This window comes from Vulpes vulpes, chromosome 9 (assembly GCF_048418805.1).
Source record: "Vulpes vulpes isolate BD-2025 chromosome 9, VulVul3, whole genome shotgun sequence".
Classification (NCBI taxonomy): domain Eukaryota; kingdom Metazoa; phylum Chordata; class Mammalia; order Carnivora; family Canidae; genus Vulpes; species Vulpes vulpes.
In genome coordinates this window covers 22,221,578-22,243,711 of record NC_132788.1, presented here as the reverse complement: position 1 = coordinate 22,243,711, position 22,134 = coordinate 22,221,578, and the positions used below count along the sequence as shown (strand labels likewise).

General features: G+C 36.7%; 1 protein-coding gene across 4 annotated transcripts in view; it reads right to left on the bottom strand.

Moving 5' to 3' along the window:
• ELP3 (elongator acetyltransferase complex subunit 3) overlaps positions 1-22,134 on the bottom strand; it is a 91,231-nt gene that overhangs the window by 28,789 nt on the left and 40,308 nt on the right. For all 4 annotated transcript variants that reach the window (XM_026007863.2, XM_072719568.1, XM_072719569.1 and 1 more), the window contains 3 exons: positions 21,400-21,561; positions 18,780-18,906; positions 8,023-8,216 (listed from right to left, as the gene is read on the bottom strand). In XM_026007863.2, coding sequence (XP_025863648.1) covers positions 8,023-8,216; positions 18,780-18,906; positions 21,400-21,561 — 483 coding nt within the window. The remainder of the gene's footprint in view (positions 1-8,022; positions 8,217-18,779; positions 18,907-21,399; positions 21,562-22,134) is intronic.

Sequence of the window (22,134 nt, the reverse complement as noted above, 5' to 3'; positions counted from 1 at the left end):
AGTACACCAGATGCAAGTTCTTTCTCATTAAGGAATAGAAATGTGGCAATCTCCATTTTCAGTGATAAGATCTTTTTCAATGAAAACAAAAAGACAATTCTATATATCCTGAGCAACTTCTATATGTGCAAAGTATTAAGCAATCTGAAATATATAAACATATATTGTTATAGTCTTCCAGGAGTTCAAAGCCCAAATAAGATTACTGACCATCTGAATTCCATCTAGGTAGAAGTTAAAATTATTTTTACATTTGTCAATTTGTTTCAATCTAGTTTTACTTTATTGACTTGAAGAGAGATTACACTCAAGAATATTTATTCACTTTTCTATCTCAACAGGTAACATTTTAAGTTTAGAGGTGCTAGTATTGCAATTTGCTCATCAAAAAACTTTCAAAGTAATGTCTAGAGCTTTTTTGGTCTCAAGCTTCAGAAGCATGTTTTGGTTGCAAATTGGTATTCTTATTCTAATGCTTCACAGTGATTTAAATATCACATGGAGGCAGACAGCTGTCAAAGAGCCTGCAGGCAGCAGCACTTTAATGTGGTTCCATTATGGATCTGGACAGAATTTATCATTTAATCATTCACTGCACCCTTCAGGGCCACAATACAGAATTGTCTATTAGAATACTACTTCCTAAAAATACCTAGTAAGATGGTATTGACTCAAGTGTCATAAAATTAAAAGTACAAATTATAAATTAGTTAAGGTGGGGAAAATGTTCAATTAAAAAAATCAAGTAATCTACTAGTAAAATATAGTACTAAAAAAAAAAAAAAAGCCAAATATAAAACATTGTGTTTTCACTTGAAATACCTTCTCTCCTACTTTCCTTTCTCTGTCCCCTTCTAACACTGGTCTGAAAGACAATTCCTAAGATCTTCTTCTCCTTGTATGTTTAGATTCACCAGTCAACACAAAAGTTATTGCCTGTAATTGGTAGAAGTTGTCACCAGGTGACCCTACATAGGTATAGCTAGATAGTCTATAGGCACAAAACAAAAAGACACATATGATCTGCCTTTACTATGGCTTAAAACAACAAAAAAATTATAATTACCTACATTCAACACTCCGGGAGGAGACTTTTCTCCCTTGTCAATGGTTTTTTTTTTTTTTTAGTCAGTTTTCTAAATTCTCAGAATTGCTCTAAAAGTCTAAAACTGAGGCTAGAGGAAACATTGCAGAGTCAAAACCATATGATTCTCTTAGCCTATAAACAGGTTTCTCAGTTACTTAACAGTGTCTAAAGACCCAGCCTTTTCTTGTATACATTTATATATAATGCTTGAGTTATTCACTAACAATTTCTTTAGCATCTCTATTTCAAAATTTTACCATCTAGTTGTCAATACAAATTTCCTTCCAGAGGTCCAGATATACCAAATTTGGGCTATAGCCAAATATAAACATGAGTAAATAGAATATAAGGTTTTTAAGCTGAGACATGAAGCTGTTATACCAGAACAACACAGCTATCACACTGTTATTGTTAAGTGTACTATGTGAACATGGACTTGGCTTTTTGTCTCCCTAGCCTTCATATTTGCGCTGAAGAATGAAGATGATTCAAAAGGCCTCTGAAAGGTAAAACTGACATTTTCTTTCAGTTATCTCAATAAAAAGCACCTTCTCCTTTATGATCCAAATTCCATGACTGGCAGGCAACTTATATATAAACAGACAAGTGCTTTAAGAAGCAGCACAAATAATAATCAGTTACATGAAAAAAATGTTAATCTCCACTAATAACTACAGAATGCAAATTAAAACTCCTAGGTAAATAAAAAATATAAGCATCTGATTCTATAGAGATTGCAATAAATAATAACTATTTATTACTCTAAACTAGTAGCTTATCCTAACCCCTTTGGAAAACCATTATCAATATATACATATTAAAACCATAAAATTTATTTATACTCTCCCTGTTCCAGAAAGTATATTCATCTTCATCATTATCATAGAAAGATCTTTATCATTAGTAATTCTTTACCTAGATTATACTACTCTAATGAATGACTTCAGCAAAAGTAAAAAGTTCTATTACATGGATTTTTCTATGTACATGGATTTTAGCTGTAGTGGAGGTCAGGATAATGATTAAAAAAAAAAAAAGTTGGAAGCAACCTAAATGTCCAACATCAGGGAACAGTTTACTAAATGAGACAAATTAAAATGCTAGACAACTGTGCTGTCATTAAAATCATAACTATGGAGATTATTCTAAGTCTTTAATAAGAAATGGAGCACAAAAAAGCAAAGAGAATATTTGCCAGTGTAAAAAATGTATTGCTGTGTAAAGATGCATCCTAATTATACAAGGAAATTTTTGGAAAAATAATATAAGCCTATTAAAAATATATATTTGGAAGTGCTTTTAAAATAGCTTTACAGAGAAGTTATTTTGTTCCTATAAATACAGTACTGTATGGCTGGACCTCAAGTAGAAAATACAAGTTCTGGATAGTAATATTCTATAAACCCTGTTGGAAAAAAAATATAAAATCACATGCTCCAAAAGAAATGTGTTGAGATCAATGAACAGGGGTACACAGAAACACTCTACCTCAGCATTGTAAAGTCTTCATTAGAATTTCAGTGACTATTGATAACAAAAAATAAGTTAATGTGAAATAAATTTGAATAGATTTTTATGCAGTATATACGAAGAGAGTATGCAAATAAAAATGGGTTAAAAGTAGTAACACATAAATCTGAATAAATCCCTATGTAGGTAGCCATAATAATATTTCAATACAAAACATAAGGTAATGTATTTGAGGAATTCTGTCCATGCTTATTGGGAAACATGGTTTACATCAGTCCACATAATTAAGCTACACAAAACAAAAGAATTCTAATGTAAACTTGTTTAGCAGTATCATAGTTCTATTAAAAACACACACAAAAAATAAATAGCATCATAAATTCTATGATTTATGATAGAATCATAATTTGAATTCAAATTCAAATTAAGTAAATATCAAATTTAGTAATTCAAAATTAAGGGGCAGCCCGGGTGGCTCAGTGGTTTAGCGCCACCTTCAGCCCAGGGCATGATCCTAGAGACCCAGGATCGAGTCCCACATCAGGCTCCCTGCATGGAGCCTGTTTCTCCTTCTGCCTGCATCTCTGATTTTCTCTCTCTCCTATGTTCTCATGAATAAATAAATAAAATCCTAAAAAAAAAAAAAAAATCAAAATTAAGTAAATTATCAGTCCCAAAGCATGAAACTCTGACATCATTGGTAGACTCAAGATGACTCCACCAAAGGCATGTGCTTTGTTTGGAAATGAGTCATCATGATCTTGAAATAAATTTTGAGTCTGAGGACATTACTAATTCTACATTTTAAAAGAGATTGTACCTCTTGTTTTACAGCATTCTGCTGAGTTTTCATTCACCCACACGTATGTGAAGTAATAAAATAGTGTCACTTCAAACTCTTAAGCCTACAACCCACCTGTATCATTTGTTCTGCATAAATCTTTTAAGTGATATATTGATAGAGAAGTAGTACTGACAGTTTGGCCCCTTGGAATTACAGCGAGGGGACACTTCTATTGCTGGATTCTCCAGAGAGAGCTATAATGGGGTCATGACAGAGAACTGAGAACAGGGAGGTTTGTTTTATCAGACTCATGTTGGTTATCCATAATATTATGCCCTTCTCATCATACAACCTTTGGTTATATTAACACACATATTCTTAATTCTTCTGGTCATGACGCCTTTACAATTTTCCTACAGAGATTATTTTGCTGCTCTTCTCTTCTCAAAGTCCTTATTTTCTTAGTTGGTGGTAGGCCAGGATAATGTCCCACGGTGATACTTCATAGTTTATAATTTAAGCTTTTAATGTTAGAGCAGTATCTCTGTTTCTTTTGACTCACTGGTTATAGTAGTAAGAAATTTAAACCTGAATGTGAAGGGGGTGAATGCAAATTCTTCATCTAATTGTGTGAGCTATGCCTTGTTACTTATGGTAAGAAAACTATGATGTCTATGGCTGTGAAATTTCTATCTACTCTGTGATATTTGCTGCCATGCTCTGCTGTTGGGAAGTATTATCTTCTGTGCTCTTTGGTTACCCTGTAGTCTAAGTGCCTGACATTAAACTTTCTGTAGTATAAATGCTTGACATTAAGTTTTTGATTGCTGAGGCATTCATTTCAAAAGACATCCTTCCTGAATAAACATATTGCAGCTGTGTGACACAGCTACTAACAAAACAACCAGATAAGGAATTAGACTACCCCTTCCCCCATGAAGTTCCCTCTTTCAGAAAGCCCTGGGTAACCTAGATAACTGACCATCTGAGTCAGTTATCTTCCTTATCACACCCTAATTCCCATTCTTATTCTTTAATCAATAGTGAGTGAACGCACAAAACCCTAGACACTCCATCCTTGGATCCTAATAAAGGCAGAGGCCCAGGTTCATGCCTTTCCCTCTTCCCCCTTCAAGCTCACTGTGTACCTCTCAGGTTTGCTGGGTATCCTCTAGGACATTTGAATAAGTCCTCTAGGACATCTGAATAAGAAATCTTGTTTCTCAAAGTCCCCTGATGGTTTTTGCTGAAGTGTGTCCTGCAATTGTAATAAGCAGTATAAGGGTTAGTCCAGCAACACTGGTCCCCATGCAGGAAATGTCTGTTGGGGCTCACCATGAGTAATAATGGCCAGGTGAGTATCTCAGATATTCAAAGCTGATAAGATCACTATCATTAAGCTGACAGTAGATTTTTTGTTGCCATGCTCTCCTGCTGGGAAGTAGTATCTTCACTTGTATCTAGTTGCTTTAAGTCAGTTAAATGCAAATAATCTTTTGTCTTTGTTAATACTACCTATTGCATCTTTGTTTTCTATTGTATTAATTTACATTTTTTGAAACAATCTCAAAATTACACAAAAAGTCCTAAGTGTCATACAAGCAACTATTTTCCTAAATTATTTGCTTGTAAATTGGGAACAAGATGTTCCAACACCCTCTGAATAAAGTGTTTCCTACAATAGGGATGTTCTCTTATACAGCTATAATACAACCATCAAAATCAGGAAATTAACACTGGTATTTTACTGGTATTTCTACTGCAGGCTCACCAGTGTCTAAATAATGTCCTTTATGGCAAAAGAGTCCAGTCAGAACCTTGTGTTGTATTTAGGTATCATGACCTTTTGGTCTCCTTCAAAATGAAACTCTTTCTTTAATTCTTCTAATTTTGAAGATTTCACCCCCCCCTTTTTTTTAGAATATCCCTCAATTTGGGATTGTCTGCTGTTTTATAATTATATTCAGATTATGAGTAACAGAAGTGATACTGTCATACTATAATGTGGCACATAATTGACTTATACTAGTACTGGTGATATGTACTTTGACTAGCTGCCAGTCTTCTCCATAGTCAAGTCACTTATTTCTGCTCTGTAATTAATAAGCATGTTGTAGGCAGGTACTCTGAAACAACGTACAATCAATTCTCATTATTCATAGTAACTATGTTCTACAAAGTTGCTGTGAACGCTGAGTTAGTGAATATTAAAACATTGCTCCTAGTGGAAATACAGGGCTAGGTTCCTGTAAGCCTCTAGTCACAACATTTTAATTAACTGATAGCCTTGTTTCACATGTGTTTAAAAACACCCTATATATGTAATTGCTGATTCAACACTGAACTCCCAGGCAATAGGGCTATAACTCATGGCTGAATGAAGCTTATCTCACACATGTATTTTCTCTGTAAGGCACATCATAGCCTTCTTGCACTTACACTACACAACATTTCAGTACTATCCTTAAGGGCCATCTTAAATAGTGAAATCACCAACTGCACAAAAATGCAAAAAAACCCACATGGCATTCAACAGACTGTGAAAAGGATACACATACTATATTTATTACTTATTACATATTTACAATTATTTCTATATCTACCTATATATTAAAAACCATGAGTTCACACCAGTATCTCCTATTCTAAAACACCATGTGGTACATTCTAATTTTCTCCTTTTTCACACTTGCAATTTCCATTCCAGATAACACAAAACCAACTCCCATTATCCTTAATTACCTACTTTCTAGATCAGCCCTCTGCAAGAAACCAATCTTCTGTTGCTGTCCTCTTCTCTACACCGCCACAGCACTCCCTGAGATATGCTCCTTACCCTGCTCAGTTTTGACATCCAGCGCCAGCCCAGTCCTCAGTGAGAAAGCACTTTTTACCACATTCGGGCTGCCAGAGACCACAGCACACTGCTGCCTGCTCCACGAGAACAGCCTACAAGCCCTGTGGCTACCTACTTCAGTGTGGATGGTGTCTCGCTGAACAACTTCTAAAGTCTTTTGAATTGAGTTGTTTCAGAAGGGTTGAAAAAGAAGTGGAAGGACAATGCAAACAGTTTTGGCAGCTGAGTTTTCCTCAGTATTTTAAAAAAGAGATCATATAGGCAATTTAAATCTTTAAATTAGAACAATAACTTATTTAAAAAAATTTTTTTTAATTTTTATTTATTTATGATAGTCACACAGAGAGAGAGAGAGAGAGAAAGAGGGGCAGAGGGATCCCTGGGTGGCGCAGCGGTTTGGCGCCTGCCTTTGGCCCAGGGCGCGATCCTGGAGACCCGGGATCGAATCCCACGTCGGGCTCCCGGTGCATGGAGCCTGCTTCTCCCTCCGCCTGTGTCTCTGCCTCTCTCTTTCTCTCTGTATGACTATCATAAATAAATAAAAATTTAAAAAAAAAAAAATTTAAAAAAAAAAAAAAAAAGAAAGAGGGGCAGAGACACAGGCAGAGGGAGAAGCAGGCTCCATGCACCGGGAGCCCGACGTGGGATTCGATCCCGGGTCTCCAGGATCGCTCCCTGGGCCAAAGGCAGGCGCCAAACCGCTGCACCACCCAGGGATCCCTAAAAATTTTTTTTAAAAGATTTTATTTATTTATTTATTCATGAGAGACACACAGAGAGAGAGAGAGAGGCAGAGACACAGGCAGAGGGAGCAGGCTCCATGCAGGGAGGCTGACATGGGACTTGATCCCGGGCCTCCAGGATCATACCCTGGGCTGAAGGCAGCGCTAAACCGCTGAACCACCTGGGCTGCCCTAGACAAGAATTTAAAAAAATTTAAGAAATCAATATGCTGTGGCAGAAGTATGGTGTAAACATCCTTCAACTTTTAAGCAAATCCATGATTTTATAATCTTGATAATTTTCCTTTAGTTGATCATTCTGCTTAATTTTCAGTGTTCATTATTTTATATTATCAGGCACACAATTTTTGTGTTTAGTGGAATAATATAGCAACTGATTGTACATGCATTTGCTAGTCATCTTTTCACCTTTTATTTATACTAGAATCCAGGTAGCTTTTGGCAAGGTGGTGGAAATATGCCTTCCTGACCAGCAAATACAGGAATGCCTTTGTCAGGATTATAGGTACACATGTAATTTTATGGCTCTTAAAATTTTTTGTCAATGTTATATATCTTGTAAAAAAAAAAAAAGGCATGAATGCAAATGAGATTTTAGTTTTTCTCTCCTTTAGGGAAAAAAAAGTTAAGATGATCTCCTTCACACCATCAGGAATCAGTTACTCTTTCTCCATATTTACATTAATATCTGTAAAGAATGATTATTGCTACTCTTTTTTTCTTCAGAGACTCTACCACAGGGATAACAGACACTTCTTCCTTCCGTACGCACTACTGTATCCAGACTGAAGTAGGGCTGGCAAAGAAATCCTGGAACCAACAACATGCTATTGTAACTCTGTCTCTTGGTGCATGAATCAATGGAGAGATGAATACATGAATAAATAAGATACTGGCAAAGTGGCTTGGACATGCTGTCCTTTCATTTTCATCCCTGTCTATGTGTAGACAGCATTCCAGGTCTCATTTTTAATTAAAAAAAAAATCAAACTCCTCAATATTAAATTATACTGTTCTCATTAGAAATTAAACAGACAGACTCATCACTGATTTTTTTCTGGCCTAAGAGATATCATACTACCTCTGCACTCGGTACACTCGTGTCCACGGAGGCACAAGAGCAAGGATCCGAGCCACCAATTCAATCAGGTCGCTAGGAGAATAACTCTTATATCTTCCTGATTTCCACAGCTCATAAAGCCCAGTTCCACGAATCACCAGGGTAGGGTAGAGTTTCAAACCATCAGGACGAAAAGCAGGGTTCTCAAAAAACTCCTGTGAATGGAGAACAGAAAATTACCACTCCATTAGTTATATAGAGATTGATGAAGTTTCCATGGTCAAGTTTCAGTCTCGGGGCAACTTCTCTCATATATCTATCTAGTCTGTAGACTGCCTTTCCTTTCCAACAAGGGAGGGGATGCAGACAGAACAGCAACTCATTGTTTTTACAGGCTCACTGGAGCAAAATGTGTGTGTGCTAGGTTACAAAGCCCTTGTTAATCCAACCCCTGTCTACTGCTGCAATCTCCTCTCATGCCACCCTTACCACCCTGCCTTTCTGCTTCTGCAAAGGCAATTTCCTCTGTCTGGAAAGTACGTCAATCTTACTTTATCTAGCTAATTTCAAGGTCTCAACATGAATGCCAATTCTTCAGATAGGCATTCTTGACCTCGAATACAAGTTGCCTTGCTTAAAAAAGAAAAAAAATTCATATTGGGACACCTGGGTGGCTCAGTGGTTGAGTGTCTGCCTTCGGCTCAGGGCATGATCCTGGGATCGAATTCCACACCGTGCTCCTTGCAGGAAAATTGCTTACCCTTCTGCCTGTGTCTCTGCCTCTCTCTCTCTCTCCGTGTATCTCTCATGAATAAATAAAATCTTAAAAAAAATTCAAATTGAATTCTATATTACTGCTTTCTTAATATCACCATACTTTATTCAATGCCTGCCATTACCTTTAGACTGTATGCTCCTTTAATAATAGAATATACTTATTGTTTAAACTTTGGAAAAGTTGTGACAGAGATCATCACTTGCCTGCAAAACCTAAAGTGTTTACTATACAGCCCTTAGCAGGAAGAGTATGTCAATCCCTGGATATGCCTATTTTGTCTTCAGGCCAACTGGCACCATTCCTAACCTCGGATACACACTATTTGTTATCTAGACACTGAGGAATACATCTAATTTATCTACTTTGACATAGTCATTTCCTGTACTGTATCATCCCAGCTGGCTTTATTTGGGATAAAGCAAGGAGACACCAGGCATTATCTTTCCCTGACTTTGCACTGTTCATTTGCTCTTAATTTAGCAGTATGTAATGGAGGAATGAAGGTGGACTCAGTTTCCTCTCAACTCACCCTGGCATAGTATCTATAGAGCCAACTGTACTATATCTTATGACTGTAACAATGCTTTTTATCTTGTGCTATATTCTTGAGAGCTTTCCATTGCTTAACCTGTTTTTCAAAGAAATGTTAACTACAGACTTTTCGATCTCATTGATTTCTGTCATATTCTTAAATGCTGTATTCTTTGTGCATCATTTGGTCTTAGGGATATTCTTCTGTAATTGTCTGTAATTTTCCCTATAACGTTTCTATGTTGAAGGTTCATCAGCCCTTTTTAAGTATTCTATAACCACCCAAAAGAACATGTATGCAAGTCATTCTGTACCTAGTTTGAATCCATATTGGAACATGAGATTTCAGAAAAGTAGTTCAAGGGCTTATATGATAAAGAAGATAGACGGGTTGATAAGAATGACAATATGAAACTGGTTCTGGATTTCTGATTAAACATGGAGAATTAAAGCATGTGTCTCCTTCCTTTTCCTCTGAAATCATAATTACATAACAGAGACGAACTTTTTAAAAAAGTATAAACTCAGAAGAACAAAAAGAACATCAGAGGAGATGGGGGTTGTGGGGGGAGGACAGGACCAGTTATGATAATAAATTTTTGGAAAACAGAAAATAGATGAAGACTGGTAAATGACTTTGCAAGTAAATAAAAGTATAAACAAAGTACTTGCAAAAGGGGATATCAATGAAAGTCCAGCTCAGTCACACTAGTCTCAAAAAGGCTCATGCATTAAGTGGGCAGGATGGAAGAAATCATGAGATCAAAGTCTGTACATGGAGGGATTTATTCCTTATTCCTTTGCCCTTCTTACTGGCAGTCACCTGCCCATTTGTTCCCTGGAGAAACTACTGGATTCTGAGATTCCAAGTACAAAGGAAGGCCTAGGTGAGAATAAAGGCTGAAAACAGAGAGATTAAGTGAAAGCCAGCACACGGACTGGTGGATTCCTTGCCTTGCTCCCTGGGTACCAGCAGTCAATTTTCTGTGACCTACTCATACCAGCCACCCCCAAGCAGGAAGTTGGAGAGTTCATCTATGGATTAATCAAATGACCCTAAATAAGAGTTCAAGATACTGACATTTGATAATTCCCTAAAGAAAAGGAGAGCTGGGCACATCTGGATGGCTCAGATGGTAAAGCATGTGACTCTTGATCTTGGAGTTATGAGTTTGAGCCCCATGTTGGGTGCAGAGTTTACTGAAAAATAGAATCCTGGGATGCCTGAGTGGCTTAGTGGTTGAGCGTCTGCCTTTGACTCATGGTGTCATCCTGGGGTCCTGGGATTGAGTCCCACATTTGAGTTCCCTGTGGGGAGCCTGCTTCTCCCTCTGCCTATGTCTCTGCCTTTCTTTTCTGTGTCTCTCATGAATAAATAAAGAAATCTTTAAAAAAAAATAAAATCTTTAATAAGTAAAAAAAACAAAACCTTAAAAAAAGAAAAGGAGAGCTTATTATATGAATACCCTGCAATGAGATATAATCAGCAGCTAGCCACCTAGAGCTTGCAATCTGTTCTTTCAGCTCCTTACTTTTATTTTTAAAATTTTATTTTTATTTATTTTTTTAAGAGGGGGAAAAGGGGTGGATGGGCAGAGGGAGAAGGAGCAAGAGAATCTTAAGCAGTCTTCATACCTGGCATGGAGCCTGACACGGGGCTCAATCTCACAACCCTGATATCACGACCTGAGATGAAATCAAGAACTGGATGCTTAACTGACTTAAGCAAGCTACCCAGGCACCCCTGACCCCTTACTTTTAAAATATGACCATTTGGCTAAGGATCACCAGAAACTTGGAGGAAGCCTAGAACATAAAGGGCAGAACAAAACAAAAAGAAGGAAAAGGAACTTAGAGGAAAGAGGCATTGCATAAAGGGGAAAAAAAATTCTATAATTCCTTCAGAGAGAAGATATATTACATCCATTAGACAAGAAAGGATGTTAGAGAAAATCAAACAACCAGAAAGTAAGAAAGAACTCTTGAAAATCAAAGCTATAACAAAAATAAAAACATTTAACAGAAATGTTGAAAGATAAACATGAGAATATAAGAAAGCATAAAAAAAAGAAAAATAGGTAAAAAAAATATATGAAAATATTTGATGAATCTATGAGATCCAACATTTGCTTAATAGGAGTTTTAGAGAATATAGAAAAATGAAAGGGGAAAACTATCCAGTAGTACAAAGAAATTTCCTAGATGACAGATCCTTCAAAAATCTAGCACAATTAAACAACTCTTACCAAAATACAGCACTGTGAAATTTCACAACATATGGGATAAAGACAATTTCCTAAAATATTTCATAGTTAACAAAACAAGACACCAGGTTACATACATCATAGGATTAAAGAATACGGAATATAGAATTAGGAATAAAAACAAAACTGTGCTCCTTAGGAGCAGTGCTAAAAGCTACAAGGCAATGGTACAATGCCTTAAAAAATGGTTTTACAGAATTCTGTTAAGTGTGAAGGTGGAAAAGATTTGGAGCACACAAATGGCTTACTTTCCATGATGAATCTTTCCTTTGGAAACTGGTGGAAAGTGTGTTTTAGTAACGTCAAGGAATAAACAAATAAAAAGGGCCAATTTGGAACCCAGAAGGCAAAGAATCCAATACAGGAGACTGGTGAAGAGAAGCCCTCCAAGGAAGACAGTTGTGAACTGGGTACAAAGAACTGCCTAGCACAGTTTGGCATTGGAAGACAGGGTATCAGGAGTCATGGCCGTATGCTAAAAAACAAACTGACATAGTATCTGATTAATTACGCCACAACAGAGAGGCCTTAACTTTCAGTGAGTACCTCTGAAAGTTACAGGTGCACAGAGAACTAAGCAAGTAAAAAAAAAAGACAATTGTTGATTCCAGAAAAAACCCAAAAGGTTATTCAAGAAAAGAATACTAGTGTTATTACTTGGCTTTAGATCAGTAATAATTTATGTAAAAACTATAATGTAAACAGTGACTACTAATGTAACTAAAATAGTGATGTAACAATATTGGGAGAATGGGACCAAAGTATAAAAGAAAAACAATTAACTTTTCAACTATGGTAACAGTAAGACAAGAGAATCTATCTAAAACTGATCATCAAGAAAAAGCAATCCAAACATGGTAGTAAGAAATATAAAGGTAAATATCAGGAAAAAAACCCACAGCTACAATGGTTTAATGGAGGCAGAGGACTACTTCTGTGTTCTGATATGATCTCTTTAGGATTTACTGAATTTTCAAATAACATTTAATAGTGTTGAATTTATTATTCAACAACTTTTATATCATAAAGATAAAAAATTAATAAACATCATTTTGGTGCAATGTGAATGGAACATCAGAAGGGAACAGGACTTATGGTAGGGTGACTTTGTTGAGAAGCTGTTTAACTGTGTAGGTAAGCTGACGAAAGTATGAACTAAAGTTGTGGCAGTGGGAACCCAGAGGAGGGAGTAAATTGAAAACCTCCTGTAGAGTTAGATCCCAGGTACGAGGGGATAGTCACAGCAGCAAAGTACTGAGCACTCACTACATGCCAGGCATGTTTCTAAGTATGTTACATGTATTTTCTCAGCTAATCTTCATAATTGGTAGATACTATAATTAACCTCATTTTTGGGATGAGGAAACTGGGGAACAGAGCAGTCAAACGGTCTGTTGCTAAGTAGTGGGAGCTAGTATCCAAACTAGGTGCTCTGGCTCCAGAGTCCAAATATTCTCAACTTGCTCCTGAAAAACTCTCAATTTCTGGCTAGGGAGAATATGTGGATGAAGAGGCCACCAAGGAAATATGAAAGGAAATAAAAGGGGAAAAGACTGCTGGGGAAAAGGATAAATATGTCCACAATGGATATATTAAGTTCTAACTACATGGAAGACATCTGGTGCTAGCTGCAGAGTATTAAGTAATTGGTCTTAGGAGCCTGAGGCTTAAGGCTAGAGAGAAAATGAGACTCAATGAAATGTTAAGTGGTCAAGTTAGAATTACAGAAGAAAGGCAAGCACATAGAAGAGTGCAAAAGACAGAACCTACATTTAAGTTGTGAGAACATAAAGAAGATAGAGCCAAACAAAACAAAACAAAACAAAACAAAACAAAACAAAACAAAACAAGAGTCCTGGAGGTAAGAGGAGAGCCAGGAGACAGTAGAGTCACAAAAGCCAGGGAGGTGAGAATCCTAAAATGCAAACAGTCTCTAACAACAACAAATGCTAAGACTGAATAACATGACAGCAGAGAAATATCCTTTTCATCTGGAGATTAGAAAGCATCTTACAATATTTGAGGGAAGAGTTTCAATGGGATGTGGGAACTAAAACTGCAGTGGGTTTGAGGAATGAAGGCAAGGAGGGAGCAGAAACACTGGAGAGTTTGTAAAACGGTCTGGGTGCACTCAAGGAAAAGGAAAGGAAGGTATTACTGTCTTTCGTTGCAGGTCTTCTGGTACAATTTGACTTTTAACATTATGCATGTATCCCTTTACTACAAATAAAAAGTAACTAAAAACAGAATGAGGTTTAAAGTTTTGTTAACATCCAACTTGACTTATATTTCAACATCATTCAGGTCATGCAGTCACTCATGGTCAAACAGACTTCCCTTCACCTAAAAAAGTTACCACAGAAAGGGAAGCCATGGAAAGGGTGCTCATGTTACAGCTTGGGTTCTACCTGAGACTCACCACAGACTTGAACAGTTGCTTAATCTCATCAGGCTTGCTTCCTCAACTGAGGAGACTATAACAGGTGGTCTTTTCTGATAGAATACTACTATGACCTGTATCCTATGCCACTATCTTCAGTAATAAACCTTTACATTAAAAACAAGTAACAACAAATACCACCAGCCATCCCTGCCAAACAGTAACTTAATCAGATTGGCTCAGTGTAAAAAAAAAAAAAAAAAAAAAGGGAACTTGTGTCATGTTAATGGACTTTGAAAGAGAAACAGATACTTTTCAAGCATTTTCAGCAATCTTAGCTTGTATATTCAAGAACAGTCTAATTTTTAAAGGAATAAGCCACCAAAACAACTAAATGTTATTTTGAGTAATAAGTCCTATCTGAGAATAGGTAGAAAGGGTGAAGTCAATACTTTTAGGATAAATTCCTAAATTTCCACCACAAGGACTTTCAGCTTTATAAGGACAAAGAAAATTTCATTTCCGAGTTCCTGGAAAATATAAGCAATTGCTATTTATCACACACAGCTACAAGCTCTGCATCTACCACTAGGGAAGAGTGTGAATTTGTCATGAACAGATGCAAATAAACAGATACTAAGAGTAGTGACCCAGAGTTGTCCTAAACAACAAAGTGTGAGGTCTAAGCCAATTTATAATTAGTGTTGTGCCCAAGACTGCAAATCCGAGAAACCACCAAGGAGCCGACACCCATGCAAGCACATGAGGGTTTATTAACAAGCTCGAGCTTGGGTCCAAGTATACCCGATACAGAGGAGCAGGGACTTGGACCCCGAGGCTAAGAGGTGTAGCAGTTTTATAGGGGCCAGTGGCCCATGAGATTGTAACTTACACAGAAAGTTGCACAGTCATGTCGGTCCACACGCAGGTGGCCAACTGAATTACAATTTGCCCTACAGGAACCTTTTGAACTAGCCTATCTGGTCAGAATCGATGCACAGGTTTGGTGGGCAAAAGGCGGGGTTTACATTTTTATAAGCCAGTTTCTGGTAAGGGTGTGCTCAGCAGCTTGACTAGGATGGGGGAGCGCCTTAAGCAATTGGGGGTTATACATGAGATGGCGGGTGTAGCACAAAATGGAGTTAGTCCTGCTCTGCTTGTCCAGGGGTAGGGGATTTTTGTTAAATTCCTTGGGTCCCACAATTAGCACACTATAGGCATACAACCCAAGATATGGCTGTGACATCTCAGCAGGCTGGGTAGTAGCTTTATGGATCTATGCCAGGCAAGGCCATCCCACCCTCTACAGAAATAACATTTGGTATATTTCTGTAATTATAAGAGCAGACCCCCAATTTAGCAACCCTTCCTATGGAACAAAACACATTAATTCAGGAAAATATATCTGTGGGTTTCTAATGATGGGACAATGAAATAAAGTGGGGAAAAAGTTTTTAAAGTATAAAAGAGGGGTGCCTGAGTGGCTCAGTAGGTTAAGCATCTGTCTTTGGCTCAGGTCATGATCTCAGGGTCTTGGGATCGAGCCCATTGGGCTCCCTGCTCAGTGAGGAGTCTGCTCCCTTTCCCTTTGCTAGTCTACACCTACCCACTCATGTGCTATCAAATAAAAATCTTTAAAAAAGTATAAAATATATTGCTTACTAATTCAGGAAAGGTTGTGAATTTCAAATAGGTCAAATAAGACTTCCTAAACAAAAACTAGTTTTAAAAGTTTTTGTGTGAACTTTTATTAGAATGTATCTTAGATACAGAAAAGTACACAAACCCTAAGTGTACATCTTGATAGATTTTTTTACATGTCATGTAACTAGCACCCAACACTCAGATTCAGAAAAAGAATATCAAAACGTTAGAAGTTCACCTCCTGCCTGTTTCCAGTTACAACTCCACCCAAATTTTTTGACATAATATTAACAGAATTGTATGTGTAGTCTTTTGGATCTAGTTTCCTTCACTCAATTTTATATTAAAAAGAATCAGTCATGAGGATGCATAAGGTTGTAATAAATTTATTATTATTTCTAGTATTTCACTGTATGATTCCTCAATTTATTCATGCATTCTGTTGTTAATGGATACTTGTTGCCACTCTGATGATATTACTAACAGTAGTAAATTGTGACTGTGACTTTTGGTCACAAATGTATGTACACAAATACTGGTAGGCGTTTCTGTTGAAATTGAGTACAATTGCTAGGTCATGGGATATGCATATATATTCATCCTTAGTGGATAATGCCAAACATGACATACCAATGCAGTAAATGAAGAATTCTAGTTGCTCCATACTCTTAGCAACACTTGATTTTGTCTTTTTTCATTTTAGCTATTCTTACCTTTTCTGGTGAGTATATGGTAGGAATATATTGTAGTTCTAAATTTCATTTCTTTGAAGATTAATGACTTTGAGAACTTTTAAATATGTTTACTGGCTGTTTAAATAGCCTATTTGTGAAGTGCTTGTTCACGTGTTTTTGTCCATTCTACCGGGCTGTCTGCTTTTTTCTTATTGACTTGTAGAAATTCTTTATTTTAACACTATTTAATTCTGTAGAGAATTTTGCTCTAGAGAGAAATGTTAGCTTTGTCACTCATTTATTTGCTGAGACGCAGTCAGAAAAGGCATACGGTCTGTTCATATTCCCTTTGAGTTTTTCTGAGATTTCAAACAAGAAGATAGATCTGTTTACACAAAGGGTTGTCTTTGCATTATCATCACTGAACTATTCTTTATTTTGAAGACACTAAGGAAAATGAATGGAAAGACTCAGTTATTTGCTATTACTTGAAATATGCCATATATTTTTCTAAGGATATTTAAAGTTATGAATACTGGCTATATCTCTGGTCCACCTAGGAGCTGGGCTAAAGAAAAGTGTTTCAGGGGCCTTTCAGGAGTCTAAGTACTTGGCTATTAACTACTGAGGAGAGGCTATTAGACTCAAAAATCTTTACACAGAGAACACAGGAGAATCAGTAACAGGGACATTTATGAATTAGCACTATTTTATAAATTGGCCTTCAGTTGTAATTCATTGGCTTAAAAATTGTAAAAATAAGCTTTTTAAAAGGAAAGAATTATTAAATATGTTTACAAATAAGACAATGTGAATTCTAAATAGAGTAAAATAAAGTATTTTTACGAAGAAAATAACTTGATAAATTGATAAATTTATTTGAAAATAAACTTGATAAATAAATGAAAATAACTTGATAAATTTCATCCTCTTCTCTAAACAAATATCCCAAAGGTACTTTTTTTAGTTGAGAATCTGAAGGTGAAAGAGTTCTGATCAATCTCATTTTCTAAGACAACAGGAACACAGATCAAGCAAACATGTGATAGAGTAACAAAAACAAAAACAGAAACAAAAAAAACCAAAAAAACCCAAAAAACAAAGACCAAAACCAACCAACCCAGAGTTAGATATTAGAATTCAAAGAACAGGGATCCCTGGGTGGCGCAGCGGTTTGGCGCCTGCCTTTGGCCCAGGGCGCGATCCTGGAGACCCGGGATCGAATCCCACGTCGGGCTCCCAGTGCATGGAGCCTGCTTCTCCCTCTGCCTGTGTCTCTGCCTCTCTCTCTCTCTCTCTCTCTCTCTCTCTGTGACTATCATAAATAAATAAAAAATTAAAAAAAAAAAAAAAGAATTCAAAGAACAGAAAACTCAAATATTTTCTTTCACTATTTAATGAAATAAAATCTCTCCTTGAAGAGAAAGGCAGCTCTAAATTCAGAAACATCTGAAGAAATCATAAATAAATGGGATGGATTTGACAACAGATATAAAAATGAAAGGCCCAAGGTGAATTGTGCAAACATATTTGTAACAACTATCAAAAAAAAATGAATCCACAATGTCCTTACCTAAGAAAGTTCGTCTAAATTAACATTAAAAATATTCATATCCAATTGAATGATTGGTCAGAGAACAAAAACACACAACTCCAAGAAAATGAAAGAATTATTACATGCAAATCTGAAAAATATATTACTAGAATTACAAAATACAAGTTGAAATGGCACTTTTATCCACTAAATTAGCAAAAACAAACATTATATCTGTGTGTGTGTGTGTGTGTGTGTGTGTGTGTGTGTGTGTAAATACATAAACAGGAAAGAATTATTTGGGGAAAAAGATAACCCTGCTAAAATGACTAAAATGTTACAACCCTCTGAAAAACAACTAAGTAATATGGTGAGATATAGCTTTATCTGATAATTCTACTTCAGGGAATTTATCCTAAAGAAATAATCCTAAATATTACAAAAAGTTATAGGCATAAAATTGTTTACCTGCAGTGCTATTTACAATATAAAAAACTGGCAATACCTTCAATTTGAAAAAACTTGGAAGGAGTTAAGCAAAGTATGGCATATTTATTCAGTGGAAATTAAGTACACATTTAAATATGTTAACATGTTAACAGAGACCATCCTATATATATTTCACAGATAAATGTTTATATAATGTTAAGTGAAAAGGCCATTAAAATAATTACTTACCATATACGTAAGTCTAAGTGTGTCTGTGTGTATATATGTATAAACCACCTCATCCCTCCAAAAAGTCTAAGCATAAAAAAAATCCTAGAAGGAAGTATATTAAAATGTTAGAGTTTTATTTGGTGCTGGGGCTGTGAATGACTTTTCTTTCACTATAGTGTTTCTAGTATTCTATAATGAGGACATATTGCTTTAATCATGGGGGAAAATTAGCAGTAAATAATCAAAAAGAGCAGAGAGGGTAGCGTAGCATGCAGAGGCACTCTAAAGTCCTTGGTTTTAAGGCAACACTTACTGTAAACTGTTCAATATCTCTCTCTAGTCCCACATTTGGCAGATCAGGCATCATATGAGCCACGACTTTGAAACCAGAATCCTTGGCCAAGTGGAATGACTCACATACTGCCTTCACAGTGTGGCCCCTGAGGAAAGAAAATTCACTACCTGTTATATAAATAAATGAGCAAGAAGGTTAACACAAGGAACAGAGGGAAAACAATCTCTGAGATGTGTAATAGTAGTTTTATAATGAAGAATAATATGGTTAGGGAATAAAAATCTCAGAAAATCATTTTTATATCTCTAGCTCTGAGAAGGCCTGGAAATAAATCATTTCACTGCTGAGATACTTCTCAGAAATTCCCCATGTACCTACTCAAGGTTCTGACTGTAAATGATTGGGTTAACCAGAGTTAATGTACACTAAAATTATTTGGTTTAGCATCATCAGCTGAAGTAAGCCTACTAATGTAAATATTTAAGTTAAAAAAACAAAAATAGTGAGCTCAAAACCAAGTAGAAGCAGCCTCTTGTTATGCTCTTTCATTTAAAAATCTTTTGAAATTATCTGGAGAGAGAGAGAGAGAGAGAGAGAGAGAGAGAGAGATGAAGAATGACACCTACATACAAAACAGATTGCACTCTGGTCGTCTCTAAGGTCATTAAAAAAGTGAGAAGAGTGGATTTTAGTGACAAGGCATAATCATTTGGGGCCAGCTGGGTAAATCATCTTAACATTCTAGTACCACATTCAAGTACAAGCAAGCCCTAGTAACAGTTTGGAGCTACTAAAAACTGAAGCCCTATGTTAATCCTTTCACCTCTAGGACATTCTTATTCAACACACACACACACACACACACACACACACACACACACACACACACAAATCCTAGAAACATGGATTCCATCCCACTCTGGATGTTCCCATCTATTTCCATTAACCCATTTCTAATTTCTTTTTGCTAATCACTTCCCAATTTATATGAGAGCACATGTAGTTACTCAGTTTATATTTAAATTAATTAAAATGAAAAATCCATTCCCTCAGCTGTGCTATCATATTGGACAGTGCAGGTATAGAACCCTTCAATCATCACAGAATGTTCTTTTGGACATCTCTGCTCTAACGCAAACCTTCAATGGTTGTTTCACAAGTACCTAGAACTCAGTACATCCAAAACCAAAACTCACTTTCCCTCTAAGCTTCCCCTACTTCCAGTCATCAAACACTGTCATTCACTTCTTTTCAAGATATCCTTTCTTATTTAAATTAGTGCAAATTATCCTTCCAAAGATATCTAAAATGCAGATATGCTCCTATCACAATTTAGCTCACAGCCTGTCCTCAGATTAAAGCCCAAACTCCCTGAGCATCATTTGGCCATCATGACTTATCTTTATAGCCTTACCTCTCACCACTCTCCTACCTCATGCTCTACACTCTAACCAAGGTAACCTACTCTGAATCCCCTCAATATGCCATGTGCTCCCATCCTCAGGAGTTTGCTTATATGCTTCTTTCTGCCCAAAATAATCTTTCTCTTCCCCATGTGAAGCATATTCTTCCTGTAAGTCTCAGGTCTGATGTCATTCTTTTCATTTCAGAAAGCTTTCCTATCTTAAAGAGACTCTTCCCATCTCCATGGGTACAACCCTTGATCACTGCAGCAGGCCAACCAATGTTTCCAGTTCAGGACTCCCCCTACAAGAGTGCATTCTAAGGTTAATCTTTCTTAAGCCTGGTATCTGTGCAATCCTCTGTGCTCAAATGTATCCAACAGACTGCTAGTACCTAAAGGAAAGACTCCTCCCTCCTTAGCTTGGCATTCTTCTGATGGTTTCTAAGATGCTGACCAATGAATGTTTCCCTAGTTCTCTTTTACTCCCTTCTCTTACTACAGCCCCCCAAAATGTCTGCCCCTACTGGTAAAATAGCTTTTAAAGTCCAATTGAACACATACCAACTCTCTGAAGCCTGCCTTTATATCCACAAGCAATGAACTCTGCTGCCTCATAAACACTTGAAATCTTTTGTTTTTTTTTTTCTAACTTACCAATTAATCATAAAGTTCCTCATACAGCTACTCTTTCATGTGTGTCTTTTCTCCTCAACTCAGTGATCTATTTCTAGAGTTCTACAAGGGAACTTCATATGGCTCTATCAACCCTTATTTCTATCCTTTCTTACGCTCCCAAATTTCTCAAAGTTTATACCCATTGCTCACCAACCACTCTCTTACTCTGCTAATTGGCATCTGCTTCACAAAGACCAATCTTTTAAATATCCTAATTTCCTTCTTGTTCAAACTCTTCTTGCCTTCTTTCCTGCTTTAGATGACCGAGTTTGAGCCCTGCCTTGCCCATGTTTTCCACATGGGAAAGGCTGTTTATGACAAAAACAGGAAGGGACAAGAGCATGTTTACAGGCTACTGGAAAAGAACCAGGAGAGAAAAGACTGGAAGTAAGGAAGGGAAAAAGAAATCAAGAGCAGAGATAGAAGGATGACTCTGAAAAGAATACCTATGTCTCTTTCTTTAAGATTGATAGGAAAGAGGAGAGGATGAGTATGAACATAGATATAATCCACGGGAATAGAAGGAGGCTTGTGTGAAATCATTTGCCCCCATCTTACCTATTGGTGTCTCTGGCCACATCTTCATAGACACTCTGTACCCCTATCTCCAGCCTTGTGCAGCCATAGGTCAACATGTCACTTAAATGTCGCTTCATACAATAATCTGGTCTGGTCTCGATAGTAATTCCGATACACTTTGTGAGGCTTCTCTCAGAATACCTGCAGAACAAATCTAAAAGTGAAATCTAAAACTTGCCACAGCTTTAGGACATCTGCTCCCATTTAAAGGACTGTCTTCTCTAAATCCTTCCAGTATAAGATAGTGGTAAAGAGTGTGGCCTCTGGGGCCAGGCTGTCTGAATTCAAATTCTGGGTTGGCTACTTTCTAACTATGCAAATAGGAATGTTATTAATCTCTCGGTGCTTTGGTTTCATTATTTGCAAAATGAGGCTAACAGGAGCCATACCTCACAGGACTGACATGAGTGAACTGGCACACAGTACTGTTACCATTATCACTATCATTCTCCTCCTCCTGCAGTACGGTGCAACCATAATTTCCCTGAAAGCAGTGATTTCAACTGTGGAAACCCTGACAACCACTTTTCATATACATGAAAACTATCTGCTTTATTTCCCACTCCATATTTTATGTCATGTTAAATAAGAGAAAAAAAAAGGGAGGAGGAAGATATGTATAATGATCATAGGAATAACTTAGATAAAATGTCTCTATATACACACAAGTCATTCTGACAAGCCTATTAATCTTAGCAATGCTTTATTAAATTA